This window comes from Populus alba, chromosome 5 (assembly GCF_005239225.2).
Source record: "Populus alba chromosome 5, ASM523922v2, whole genome shotgun sequence".
Taxonomy (NCBI): domain Eukaryota; kingdom Viridiplantae; phylum Streptophyta; class Magnoliopsida; order Malpighiales; family Salicaceae; genus Populus; species Populus alba.
The window spans coordinates 21,542,980-21,556,898 of record NC_133288.1 but is presented as its reverse complement, the minus strand read 5'-3'; the positions used below and the strand labels follow the sequence as shown (position 1 = coordinate 21,556,898).

Below are 13,919 nucleotides of genomic sequence, written 5' to 3'. Positions count from 1 at the left end.
TAATATGTTAAAATAATTTAAAAACACTAAAATAAATTAATTTAAAATAACCTTTTAAAATTTTAATAAAAAACAGATTAGAAGTAAATATATCTAGTTCAAGGAGTATTTATGTGTTGTGAAAGTAATTTTTATTTCAAAAAATATTAAAATATTTTATTTTTATTTTTTATATTAAATATTAAAATAATTTAAAAATACTAAAATAAATTAATTTAAAGTAATTTTTTTAAAATTTTAATAAAAAAAGTTGAAATTCATTCTCAAACACCCACTTAAATTGAATAAATCTAGAAAAAAATTATAAATTATTTTTTAAATTATTTTTATATATATCCAATAAGTAAAGTCCTAAAAAAATTTATATTAAGAATTTTTACTAAATAGAAACAATTTTTATTTAATAAATATATTTTATTTAGTCCTGTAACTTTTTGTTAGGTAGAGATATTGAATGCCCAAGTGGTTTAGAAGTAGATTTACTTTTGTTCTTTTCTTTCGGTCTCATGTATCCTTTATATTTATTTACTATCACTCTAAAAAAAACACCAAGAGCTGCTCCTGCTACAAAGAAAGAACCAGAGAGTAAGTGACGAGAAGAGAGAGGGAAAGTAGGTCTGTCTTAAATGAGGTAAGTGTCGCAGAGTGGGGAGAGCAGTGCAGTTACCATGGCGGCGTAGCAGGGCTCTAATTCCGTGCCATTATTGCTCCGTTAACATTGAAAGAGAATTCAAGAAAGCTGGCCTTGGCTCAGGCTGCCTGGCTGGTTGGTTCTATCCACAAGTCAAGAATAGTAGTCTAGCTTCCCCATCTTCTCTCTTCGTCTCCCGGTCTCTTTCTCTTATACAGTTAGCAAAAATCTTGAAGGTTTTTACCCCTTTCTTAACCTTCCACTCAAATAAAGGCTGCAAAAACCTTAGACCCAGAGAGTCCTCAGAATCAGATCAAGAGAAGATCGACGAGTCATATGAAATATATAGTCAGCCATCAAAGAAACACTCCGTTGATTTAAGACTCCCCTAAAAACCCCCACCAAAATTCAACTCTTAAAAGACCCAAAAAGCAAAACCTGTGATCTTGCAGATTTCCAGAGCCTGTCATTTTCCTGCTATGGATTTTTTTTCTAAATTGAGGTTGGTATCAGCTTTTGGGTGCAAGAAATGGCAGGGTGGTTCTATCTAGGTGGGGGAGAAGGACCGTCGAGGAAACAAGATCAAGAGAAAGAAGACAATAATAGTAGTTTGTTTTTGTACAGACCATCAAACGAGGAGATCTACAACAACAAGGGGTTTGAGTTATGGCCGCAGTATTATCACCAGCAGCAAAACATGAACAGCTTCTCGTTTGGAGTGGGTCCTAGTCGAAGAAGTTTATCTGATGATCACTCTTCAAGATCAGGTTTTAGTTTGACGCGACAAGGAGGAGGAGGATTAAGAGGAGGAATGAATTGTCAAGACTGTGGAAACCAGGCTAAAAAAGACTGTCCCCATTTGAGATGTAGAACTTGTTGTAAGAGTCGAGGGTTTCCGTGCAGCACCCACGTTAAGAGCACTTGGGTCTCTGCTGCGAAAAGGAGAGAAAGGCAACAACAACTAGCTGCTTTGCAACAACATAATCAACAACAAGAACAACATCAACAACAGTTTCTAGGAGAGAATCCAAAAAGGCAGAGGGAGAATCATGGTGGTGCTTCCTCTCTTGCTTGCACTCGTTTAGCCGCTACCACGTCAGGTAAAGCTGTGCTAGTACTACTAGTAGGAGCTCAAAATACAAACACAGACCAACAAAAATCACTAAAACTACAAATATTTGATGGTGGGGTTCCCTTTGTACACAAATCTTAAAGATTTTTGACGAGAATTTACAAGAAACTGAACCGAAAACAATTTGAGAAAGTTAAGTAGAGAGATCTAGAGATCTTTAAGGAATAGTTCTTGTGAGAGCACTTTCAGTTCTTGCTACCCAGCAAGACAAGTATCATTTGCGTGTGTGTAAGCAAGTCCACCTCCATAGTCAGCCACCCACCACGTGCTTTTCTTTCTCTGTTCTCTTTTCTTTTCATTCCTTCACTGTTTGCTTGTAAAATTGACGATAAAAAAAGGTCACATGAAATTAATTAGCAAAAAAATATTTTCTTTGTCTCACTTATTTAATTCTACTCGAAATATCATTTGCTTTCATTCGAACTGATTTTCTTCAACTCTGAAATGAATTAGGGCTGGAATTGACAGCATTTCCACCAGAGGTGAATTCAGAAGCCATATTTCGTTGCGTTAAAGTAAGCGCCATGGACGATGCAGATGATCAGTTGGCATATCAAACGGCTGTTAACATTGGAGGCCATGTTTTCAGAGGAATTCTCTATGATCAAGGTGGAGATGGCCGTTACCCCAGTACAGGCGGTGAGAGCTCCTCCAGTGGAGCACAACAACTTCTTCTAACAGCAGCAGCAACTAGCACCACGGGAACTACAACAAACACTAGCAATCCAGCTGCTGGCAATACTTTGCTCGATCCATCTTCTCTATATCCAGCTCCTCTCAATGCTTTTATTGCTGGTACGCAATTCTTCGCTCCCCCAAGGTCCTAGCTGCATTCTAAACAAAACCTATCTATTTGTCAAAGAACTCCATAAATAGATGGTCTTGTTGTAGTAGAAGTTTTTCATTTTTCAGCATGCATGCACTCGAAACTGAAGTAGAGAGAGCATAGGGATTTTAGAAATTAGAAATGGAACATTGCCAGGAAGGAGAATGTGGATGTTTTTTTTTTTTGAATTTTTTTTCGAATTTCAATTCAGATTTCATGATATGGGTTTATTTAATTTGATCCTATCGATGATGAAATGACTTAATATTATTTCTTTGTTTCTTATGTGGATTCGTGCAATCTGCTTAAATTTTTTTGCTGATCGCTCTCGTTGTTTGTTGATTACTTTATGGTTGAGATAAATATCGAATCGATTGCTTTCTGGTTGGTGTTGAACTCGATGCGCTTTTTCCCGTTTATTGGCTTGCTTGCCGGATTTAAATGGAAAGAAATAGGTTTCTTGTTCTGTTAGGCAAAGAGTTTAAAACCCTTTTTTTTATGAATATAGTAAAAATTCTTGAGAAGATAGAAAAATAAAGGCAGGGCCAGCTTTGGAAGCCTTCCATTCATTAATAGCCAAGTGACACGATGAAAGAACAACTCCAATCTAGCTCCACCCTCTCTTTCTCTCCCCTCTCTCCTCTCTGTCCTCCTTTTTGACTGCTCTCCTCTCAGCCTGGTTACATGTGTATGCATTCTTACTTGTGTATGTAAATGGAAAATTTTGATGAAGCGTTCATATCAACTACTTGCCTGCAAAGCAGCAATATTTAGCCGCTTGAATCGACGTGCATGGATGTGACCTAAATGGTAGAATGGAAAATGTTGCTTATGATTATCAGAAATTCAGAAATCTTAATGCTCCTGCATGTGATATGTGTTCTATGTAGACTATGGCCAATGACATAGGTCGAGGCACGTGTATATATATATATAGGTATTGAAGATGCTTCCATGGATTGCTAGATTTGGTACATAGGAAAGAAACGGGAAAATTTAGAAATTTCCCTCGTTTTGTAAGATCTGACCTCCGGCATGTGCTCTCTCATCTTTTATCGATATCTAGATTTACTACTCTAGAAAATATTTCTTCGTTCAATTACTGTTGTCCTTGCTTACAGAAGTATTTGATTTCTAGATGCTTGCTTTCTAGCTATTTTCTTCAACAAGCATAGAATGGTGGTAGTATATATACATAGAATATAGGATGAGTCATCCACCTTCCCGTGTGATGAGATCTGAGAATTTTGATAAATATTCTGGTAGTTCTAGTCTGTCGAAGAAAGACAGTGAGGGTGTTTAGGAGGGTATTTCAACTAGAGTTTTCTAAAAAAATTAATTTTTATTTGTTTTGAATTAATATTATTCTATATTTTTTTAATTGTTTGATGTGGTGATATAAAAAATATATATTATTTTAATATATTTTTAAATAAAAGCATTTTTAAAAATAGCTGTTATAACCCTCTAAAACACAACAAAATGTTTGCAACTCTTAGATATTTGAAATTACTATCTACTGTATTCCCGTACTTAAATAGTCTACGCCAGTTTCTTTCGACTCTTGTTTGCTACCTGGCGGGGTTGCCTCAAATATTGGGAAAAGGGGGTGGGGGCCGATTTAGGTAGGGATTTTAGATTCGACGCATGCAATGCTCCCTTGTTCAAAACTAGAGATGTATCTTTTGTCTTTTGAGAAAAATAATTAAGATGCTTTATCTGAAAGATAGAAATTCATAATTAATTATTTATTTATTATTAGAAAGCAAATTCTCTGTACATGATTCTCAAGAAAATCTATGATTTGATTTACTACCTAGAGCGTAAAGAGAGAATATATTATGGATGAACCAATCACTAGCTTAGTTTGCCTGAAGTTAAATAATAATTAGTAAGAATACCATGTACTTAATTCCTAAACTATAGCACATCAAGATAATGTTCGGCTGATATTTCTGTTTAGAAATGTAGTTGTGGTTATTTTTAAAAGTGATTTTTATTTAAAAATATATCAAGATAATGTTTTTTTTTTATTTTTTAATTCCTAAAACATTAAAAAAATGGGAAAAATAATGTAAAGGAAAAAAAATATAAAATATATATATTTTGAAAGTGATTTTAAAACAAAAAAAAAAAGATGAAGATATTAAAGACATATGGGAAATGTTTTCTTATGCTTATTGTTTAAAAAATACATAAATTATCTCTAAAATCTTTACAAATATTGATTTTTCTATATTTTCTATATCTATTATCAAGACACTAACTAAAAGCCACTTAAATTTCACTCTTTAATAAATCGTCATTTTGAGCTCAAAGAGGTATCCATCTTACCCGATTCATGACTTGGAATGAATTTTGCAATGTGTGCCTAGCTAGGATCGATGAAATTGTTAAAACAATTCAATTAACATAAAAATAAATGAGAACATAAAAAAAAAAAAAAGCTAGACTTCTTCTCAATTGATTTGTATTAAAGTTCATGTTTTAATTTAGATATTAAGAGTTTATATATAGATTAAGATAAAAATACTATTTTATTTAATATGAATAAGATGCTGTCTTACATTTTGAAACTATACACACACACACACACCTTAAGCTTATAGCTCATTAGCAAAAGCCATGTATTCAAACTTGTCATGATAAGGTATATTTGTAGGCTATTAAGGAATCAATCAAAGCACGAGGGAGATCGGCATGATTTCCAGCTAAGAACATTTGAAATATACCGTGAGAGTACAGCAATCGCATGTGTTCTGGTTGGTTGCGTTGCTTGACTTTCTCTTCTCATCAGTCAGTTTCCAATTTACAATCAATATATGTCATCAATAGTTTTAGATGCTTGCCAGATGGAATGGAGATTTCGTAATTCGATTTTTTGTTGCTTCCTCGCGAAATGAAGTCATTTTATGGGTTGACTCTCTGTATAGTTACCTGGGTCAAAAGATGTTGCATGCGATAATATTACTAGATAATAATATAAATTATATATTAAAATTTTATCTATTAATTTAAATTTTTAGATTAAAATATTTTTTTACATGGTATCAATATTTTAATTAACAAACTATTATAAATTTAAATCTTGTCATCCTTATTTATTTGATAAAAATTAAACATAAATTTATGTAAATTTTAAGGTTAAGGAACTTTTTAAAAAAATATATATATTATAAAATAATATAAATTATATCTTAAATTTTTATTTAGTAATTTAAAATATTAGAATTAAATGATTATTGAAAAACATAAGTTATTATAGTTTATATGCATGGTTATTCTAAAATCGCAATGATGAGGTCAAATGCTATTTGAAAATTAAATTAGGCGTCATTCAAACAAAAAATAAAAATATATATTCTGCATTACAAATAAAGCAGGGTATCTCTTGTTTTCAATGAGAAGTACAACTACTTATTATGGAATTCCTTTTTTTAATTAAGGAAAAAAGAATCGTTTATTTTCTATTTAAAATTTACATATATCAAATATGCTAGTGTTTATATAATTGGTTTTATTGAAATGACGTCTCTCTATATATGTGTGTGTGTGTATTATCACTCTATTCAGCTCTTTTTTTAAACTTAAAAATTACTTTTATAGAAATATAAGTGAATTTAAGAATTCACTAATTGTTTAAATATCGTGGACGGTAGAAAGTGAAAGGTGAAACTAAAGGTTGTCTCCTTCCTTTACTTTTTTTTTTTTTTTTTACTTCTGCTGTGCGAACTAAGACGATCGATATTTTAAAAGATTAAATTAGTTTCTAGAGAAAAATACGTAAAGGGGCAATCTCGTTGGCCATCAAATTAAATCGTGGGTTTCAATTTTTTTTCCTTTTTTTTTAAAAAAAAAAAAATCCTCGCATCTTGTTTTTACTTGGTGATGCATACTATTGCTAGATGTATATGTAGAAAATAAGAGGGAATAAATATTATTGGATGCCTGTCCTGTCCTCGTCAATATGAATCGACTCATTGGAATCCGAAAGGCAGATGCATTCAGAGGATATGGTTACCAAATTCATGACTGAGGAGACATTTGTATGTATAGCCCCAACAAAATAACAAAAGGCAGAGGATCTTGTTCTCAAGTCTCACCACCTTTCTTCTTCAAGCATGAATTCATGCCCCCTCCTGACCTCTTCCTTTGCATAATATTTGACACTAAAACAACAGTAATTTGTTTTCTTTTCTTAGCACGAGGATGCATTTGTGCTTGTTTAGTACACAATGCGGATGATTATTGATACTTTAATGAATAAATAATAAGCGTTGCGGAAGTTTTCATCATTAAAATTCACTCCTGTATATCGAAGACATGCTTTTAACAGTAGGTTTCTTATTGTCTTGGTGGGCTCAATGCTTCAGATTTTTTAAAATTTCTGTGTAACACTCTTTTTTTTCCGATCAGCGGTGCTGCCAGCACTTTATTACTATTATTATTTTAAAATCGCCAGCACTATAGTTATCACACACTCTCATTAATTGCATTTGCCATCACCACCGTTTCTGCAACCGCGCGCCGCTGCTACATGGATCAACGGAACACCCTCGTGTGCTCCAAAGCTTATTGGCGCACCTCTCACCGAACGTAGAATGTTTGTTAATTTCCCTTGTCGTATGTGTATACCAAATTAACAAGCACTTCTCCGATTTTCACTTGATCTTTAGCTTCAGACCCAAACATATACAAGTCATTATCACTGTTCATAATGCGTGTCCCTGTGTTAATTGGATTGGGTATACAGTATAAGAGACTCGATGGTGACCTTGTAATTATAGTGTACTCATGCGTTTGTATTTTACAGGGTCGGTAGGATTTGGAAGAGGATGCCGTCTGTATAATGCTACAAAACTGGTTCTGCATTTGTAGCAGGGATCGTAAACCCCAATTAGAAAATACCCTTTGGATTTCAGTGAGAAAATATACTCAGCAACATTAATCATAAAGACTAGCTAGATGCCATCACTAGAGATGGAAATTTCACCTCAATCCGATAAATAATGATATGAACTGACTCGATTAGGATGTTTTTCTTGGATAGTTATTTAACTCGATATAAATATTATTAAATCTGATTTAAAATTTAATCTAGATGTAATTCAATATATACACACACACTTTCATAGATGTGTATTATTTATAATTTTATTATTATATTTCAAATACATACTACTTTTTTATTTTATATTGAATAATAAATAATATTTTAATAATAAATATCAATTTATAAAATATGAATATCTAAAGTTTTTATCCAATAAATAATAAATATAATAAAAACTTGAAGAATCATGAATACTTGCTAGTTAGGTGGTTCGCGTTATGATGTAGGCTGATCTAATTTTTTTTTTTGTGCAAAACAAAATGCCAAGACGATACAAACATTTCTAAAAACAAAAAAAAAGTAACAAAACAAGTTTTTTTTAAAAAAAATCCAAGTTCATCTCGGTTAGTATGTCAAATATACAACTTGGTCATGACACCAGGGTAACCCCCATCAAAAATAAATTGAATAAAATCATCAAACTAAATTACCAAGCAATCCAATGCTAGAGGGAAAAAGTGAAAAAAAAAATTCTAAAGCAATTAAAAAGAACCCTGAGTCAAACTAATTTACATACTAATCTCATGATCAATATAAGATTGAGATAACTCTATAAAAAAAATGAAGATTGATTCTCAATCAATCAAATGATGAAGGGTAAAATTGAAATAAAAAAATAATTTTAAAAAAACCAAATATTGAGGATCTCATTTCAGAACAAATAAAAACTTACGTGAGAATATGATAACCTTATAAAAAGTAAAATTTAAATGTTTTGAAGCTCAACTCCTGACAAATAAAATATTGAAGGATGAAATTTTAAAAAAATTTAAAAGTAAAAAACAAATCGACTTAGGTCAACATGCAAAATTTATGACTTGGTTGTGATACTGAGGTAATCTCATCAAAATCAAATTGAATAAAATTATAAAGCTTAATTATCAAACAACTCAATGTTGAAGATAGAGATAACCCGAATTATTGTTAAAGTTCATGAAAAATCCAATAGAAAACAAATAGAAAAAAAATAATGGAGGCCAATCATTAATTAAATAAATATAGAAGAATGGAAATGAAACAAAAATAAGCTAAGAAAGGGAAAAAAAATTGAGCAAACCCTAACAAATCTTTTAAACCCTGGTTAATCTTTTAAATTCACAATTTTTAAAATTCTATATCTAAACTCAGCCAAGAAATTCAATTCTTAACCAGTTTAATGTTGAAGAATGAAACCAAATATATATATCAAAGTTAAAAATAATAATTAAATTAAGTAAAAAAAAAAGAGACAAAGAATGATGTGTGTGTGCGTGTAGAGAGAGAGAGAGAGAGAGAGAGAGAGAGATTAACAAAATTAAAATAAAATTTTAAGTTGATAAATTATTTCATATAAAACACACGTAAAAAAAAAAAGAGAAAAAATAATTGAAGGATTGTCTTTAAATTTTGAAGAGTAAATACAAAGATCAGGGATAAAAGGATGAGAGAGAGAGAAAAAAGTTATCACATGAAATAAGACTTATTTTCTACCTGTGTTGTCACTTTATGAAGGAGCTGCTAAGATAATTTAAATATTATCATTGAAAGAGGTGTTTGATTACTGAATAGTGTTACACGTGTCATCCAAAAAAAACTTGTCTACATGATTGCACAACAATACTATTTTTTTAAATTATCAATAGCTCTTAAATGAATCAAGTTATTTCAGATATAAAAAAAACATAACAAAAAGGTGAAAGCACCAGGGGACACTGACGTAATAATTTTTTATTTCAAGTACAATAATCATTATAGTGTACTAAAAAATTGAAAAGATAGAAAAAAAATCCAATTCACACAGGTTTAATATTTTTCGAGTAATTTTATTGCACAGTGAATGGTAAATAGCTTTTAATTTTATTTTAATTTAATTATCTTGGGTTGCTGATATGCATATGGAAAACGTCCAGCTAAGACAGAATTGACAGTCAAGGACTGGGATGGGACTGCAAACCCAATATTGACTGCAGTCCTTTTGTATTGTTCACCAAAATTATCCTCTTGAAAAGGCTGACTCATCCCCGAGGAGCTATGGGGTTTTCGTTTTCTCACTAGGCCCTGTAGGTTATGGGTCAGGCGCATGCACATCTGCTCTGTTTATTTCTTCTCGGCTTTGTTTTGTTGAGCTACAAAAGGTGGCCCCTTCATCAGTTCTTTGCTATTACAGCCAGCAAGCATATGCATGGTCATGTTTATGTGTGAGATAAAATCTATGTAAAAAAACAAAAAAGATGTTCTTATCAGTTATCTTAGCATTCTCATCTCATACTTGCTTTTTAGGTAACAGAATGTTGAACATTGTAGTAAATAATAATTATAGTTTAAAGTGTTTTTCTATTTAGAAATATATTAAAATATTTTTTTATTTTTTAAAAATTATTTTTAACATCAGTACATCAAATAATACCATAAATTTTTTTTAAAAAAAAACTCATTTTAAACAAAAAAATATTTGAAAATTTTAAAAAAATACTATCACACCACATTCCCAAACAAGACCTGTTCGTCACATCTAAGAAACTGCAGTACAAAGCTAAATAGATAAGTTTTCATGAAAAGTGATTTTATTAGAAAAGTTGGTAAATAAAAAATATTTTTTAATTAAAAAAATATTTGAGTTGATTTCTAGGAAAATATTTTTATTATTATTTTGGGTCAAAATATTTTTTAGAAGTTGTGAAAAAATAAAAAATATATATCTTATTATTTATTAACTGTATCACATTTGATCATCAACCTTTTGATTGCTATATATTTTATTTTATTTTATTTTTTTTAATTTCATCATTTAAAATTTGATTTGATTTGATTTTTATACTAACTTTGATTTTCATTCATTTGATTGTTATTTATTTGGAATAGTGTATGAAATTATTTTTTTTTAATTTTATTACCTTTCAATTTTTTTATATGTTAGGTTTGGTCTCTATTTTTTTTTTTTTTGCTATTTATCTTATTTAAAATAATTTATGAAATGTAAATTTTTCCAATTTCATCCTCCTTCAATTTTTTTTATTTGTCAAATCTAGTCTCTATTCTTTTAATAATTTTTTTTAAAATTAATAAGTTATTTTTCATGACATGATCAAACATTATAAAGTATTTTTTAAATTATTTTTCATGATATTACTAAATATTGAAAAATAATTAACTTTCTATAAATTAATTTTTTATAAAAATTACTTTTTAGCAAACAAGTAACACTTTAGAACTGATTGATTGCTTGCCTTCTACCAATACAATCATGTTATTGTCACATTTCTTTAATCTTAAATGGAAATAAATAAATATAAATAATGAGTGATTCTTATATTTAAATAGTTATTTAGAAAAATTTTATATTGATACATTGCAAAATATTTAAAAAAATAATATCTTGAATGTAATTTGATAAAAATAAATACATTTCTTTTCTAACTTTTATTATTTTCAAGTACGTTTCTAATAGAAAAACATACAAGTATAACGACGAGGAGAAATTTTAGTTTTCTGAATAAACTTTTCATTACACGTATTCATCAAGTATACATTTATTAAATAATAAATTATTTCTTAAAAATGAGCAATAGAATTTTAACATTAATATATATATTAAAATCAATTAAAAACTCATTATCTCACTTATTTGAATCGTGTTTGGCGGAAATGTAAAATGTAATTCAACTATTAATATAATTCATTAACAATAATCTACGATTAAATTAACAAGACCGTTTTGCGAATTTGATATGGTTTTAAAATTTGGAAACCTCGTTTGTTTGTTTGAATAGTTGTGAAAGGAGAAAAAATATAAACAGGAATAGTGGCTGCACGCACACGAAAGCCTATTAACTGCCGGTGTTTTGAGCTTCTTTTCTCTCTTTATTTTGGATGAGCAAAGTTTTGAATATTGATCTCCATTTCCATTTGGGATCTCGCTGGTTGTTCGGTCAAAAGTAGTTTCGTTTTTTTTTTGGAGCATCATGCTTTTCCCTCAGCTGAGTGAAAAATTCGTGGGCTAGTTGTTTTTCATTAGTGTTCTTGTAACTTCAAACATACTATCATGCTCTCCTAAATAATCATTTTGATGTTGTATCAAAAAATCAAAAAAATTTAAAAGCAATATTTATGTGATGGATAATCAATTAATTTATCAACTCTAACAATTTGATCTATTTTTTCTAACCGATATGACTAGAGTTGGTGAGCTAAGATAGCTGGTATTTGCAAAAGATTTTATTTAATATATTTGAAGAATCTCGGATACCTAAGTAAATATATTTTTTAAAAAAAGATATTCTGAAAATATATATATGGTAGAAAATAGAGATTGTGAACCTGAAGCTTTAAAGATTCACAAGGTATTTATAACCCATGAGTCTTGTTATTTTGTGGGGCTAGAGTGTCATTTTGTTTATATAGCATTAACGAGGGATAAATATTTATTACATATACATTAATGAGAGATGAATATCTCCTACACAAATATTACTATGACAAAAATAAAAGATTTTTTATACATTCAGGGGTGCAAGGAGAGTGAAATTCAAAATATAGTTGAGCCCGTGAAAATTGGGCTCTTCCCTAAAGCTAAGACTTAGGCATGTTGCCTAAGACCGTGGGTTTTTTGGTCTTCATGAATTTTTTAGGACCGTTAAACTTGAATTTATCAATAACTCCCGAGTTTTTATGATATTTATACACAAAAACTTGTAAGAATGTCATGTACGATTTGTCTATTAAGTTTTCTTTGTATGATATTAGGGGTTGAAACTCGAGGTAATATATTGGAGATTATGTGTGTAGAGATATGCATTATGGTTGAAAAAAACATTTATAAGTATATAGAAGGGAATCATGAAAGAACTCTTATTTGGAAAGTTTTTTAAAGAGTATACGGTGAAAGCATAGAGAAATTCATATTTATAATTGTTTTCTAATAGGTGAAGAAACCCCTGGAGGAGGAGGAGCCTATACTTATAAAAACTTCTAAGTGGTTGGAGGAACCCATGAACGGTGAAGCATGTCTTATAAAGTTTCCCAAGAATAGGCTTACCCATAATGTCCCAAAAAATCAAAGTATCTTGGTAGCAAAACTTATGTGTTTGATAATCGATTAATCTCCTAATTTTAACAATCTAATTTATTCTCCCTAACCAAGATGATTGGTGTTTGTTGCCTAGTAAACCAATATGGTTAGTTAGTCAATACCTGTAAAAAGTTTCATTTGATAGATTTTAAGACTATCAGATGCTCAAGTATCTTTTTTAAAAAATTAAGTGCAATGGTATTTTAGAGAGAGATGCTCTGAAAATATATATACGGTAGAGAATAAAGACTGTGAATTTGAAGTTTGAAGGATTCATGAGATATTTATAACCCACGAATCTTATTATTTTATAAGTAGGATGAGGAGCTAGAGTATTTTTTTGCCATGGTAGCATTAACACACGGTTGATCATAACATCAACTGCAGAAGAATGAGGTTCGAGTTGATGAACAAGAGAAGGCTGCAATAAATCTCCATCACCACTCGGTGCTGATTAATTAGATTAAGAAAAATATGAGGCGACCTGAGAACATTTGAGACATCCAAGCCGATGCGATGGTAATCTTGTCCTTAGTTTCTGAATCTAATGAAGATTTTAATCCGACGGATTGTAATTGAAAGGTAAAACGAGGCCTCATCGAAAATGATGGATGGTCTACTCTAACTATAGTAGAGATAAATATCCATTATATATGTATTAATGAAAAGTAAATATCTTTTATATTAACATTAATATATTGAAAATAGAGTAGGTCATTTAAAGATTTTTTATACATATAGGAATATAAAAAAGTAAAATTCAAAATGTAATTAAGATTACAAGACTGAGCTCTTCTTAAAAGTTAAGGTCATGATCAGTGGAGCCCAAACATGTTGACTGAAATCATGAGTTTTTAAATTTAATATTAATCCATGGAAATTAATGCAGAGAGGAAATTAATTATAAATAGACAGTATAAATTCTGCGGAATTTTCCGTGAATTAGAAACATGCCAACAGGCTAGATAGAAAATAAAACTGTGGGATATACGCACGCATGGATATGGAAAGGATTTGTAATGATGAGATCTCGAGAGCTAAAATGTCAAATTCACAACTCCACAGGGAAAAGTTTTTCAAACTGATTTCTAATTAAAAAGGATTAATTTACTTTTGATAGTTCGAAGGTTAATTTAATGTGAAAACTGTTGGTAATAGTTATAAAAATAA

The 13,919-nt window shown here is 30.1% G+C and overlaps 1 protein-coding gene across 1 annotated transcript; it reads left to right on the top strand.

Annotated features, from left to right (window-relative positions):
- The first annotated feature begins 510 nt into the window (after positions 1–510).
- On the top strand, positions 511–2,874 carry LOC118062083 (protein SHI RELATED SEQUENCE 5). The gene is made up of 2 exons (XM_035075766.2): positions 511–1,731; positions 2,217–2,874. The coding sequence occupies exons 1-2, from the start codon at positions 1,161–1,163 to the stop codon at positions 2,588–2,590; spliced, it is 945 nt and encodes a 314-aa protein (XP_034931657.1). The 5' UTR covers positions 511–1,160; the 3' UTR covers positions 2,591–2,874.
- Positions 2,875–13,919: the final 11,045 nt, after the last annotated feature.

What these genes read in the sequence shown, in the direction of transcription:
- LOC118062083 (XM_035075766.2), top strand. Translation starts at nt 1,161, where the DNA reads ATGGCAGGGTGGTTCTATCTAGGTGGGGGAGAAGGACCGTCGAGGAAA. An exon ending in TTTAGCCGCTACCACGTCAG is followed by an intron (nt 1,732 to 2,216) that starts GTAAAGCTGTGC and finishes GAAATGAATTAG; the next exon opens with GGCTGGAATTGACAGCATTT.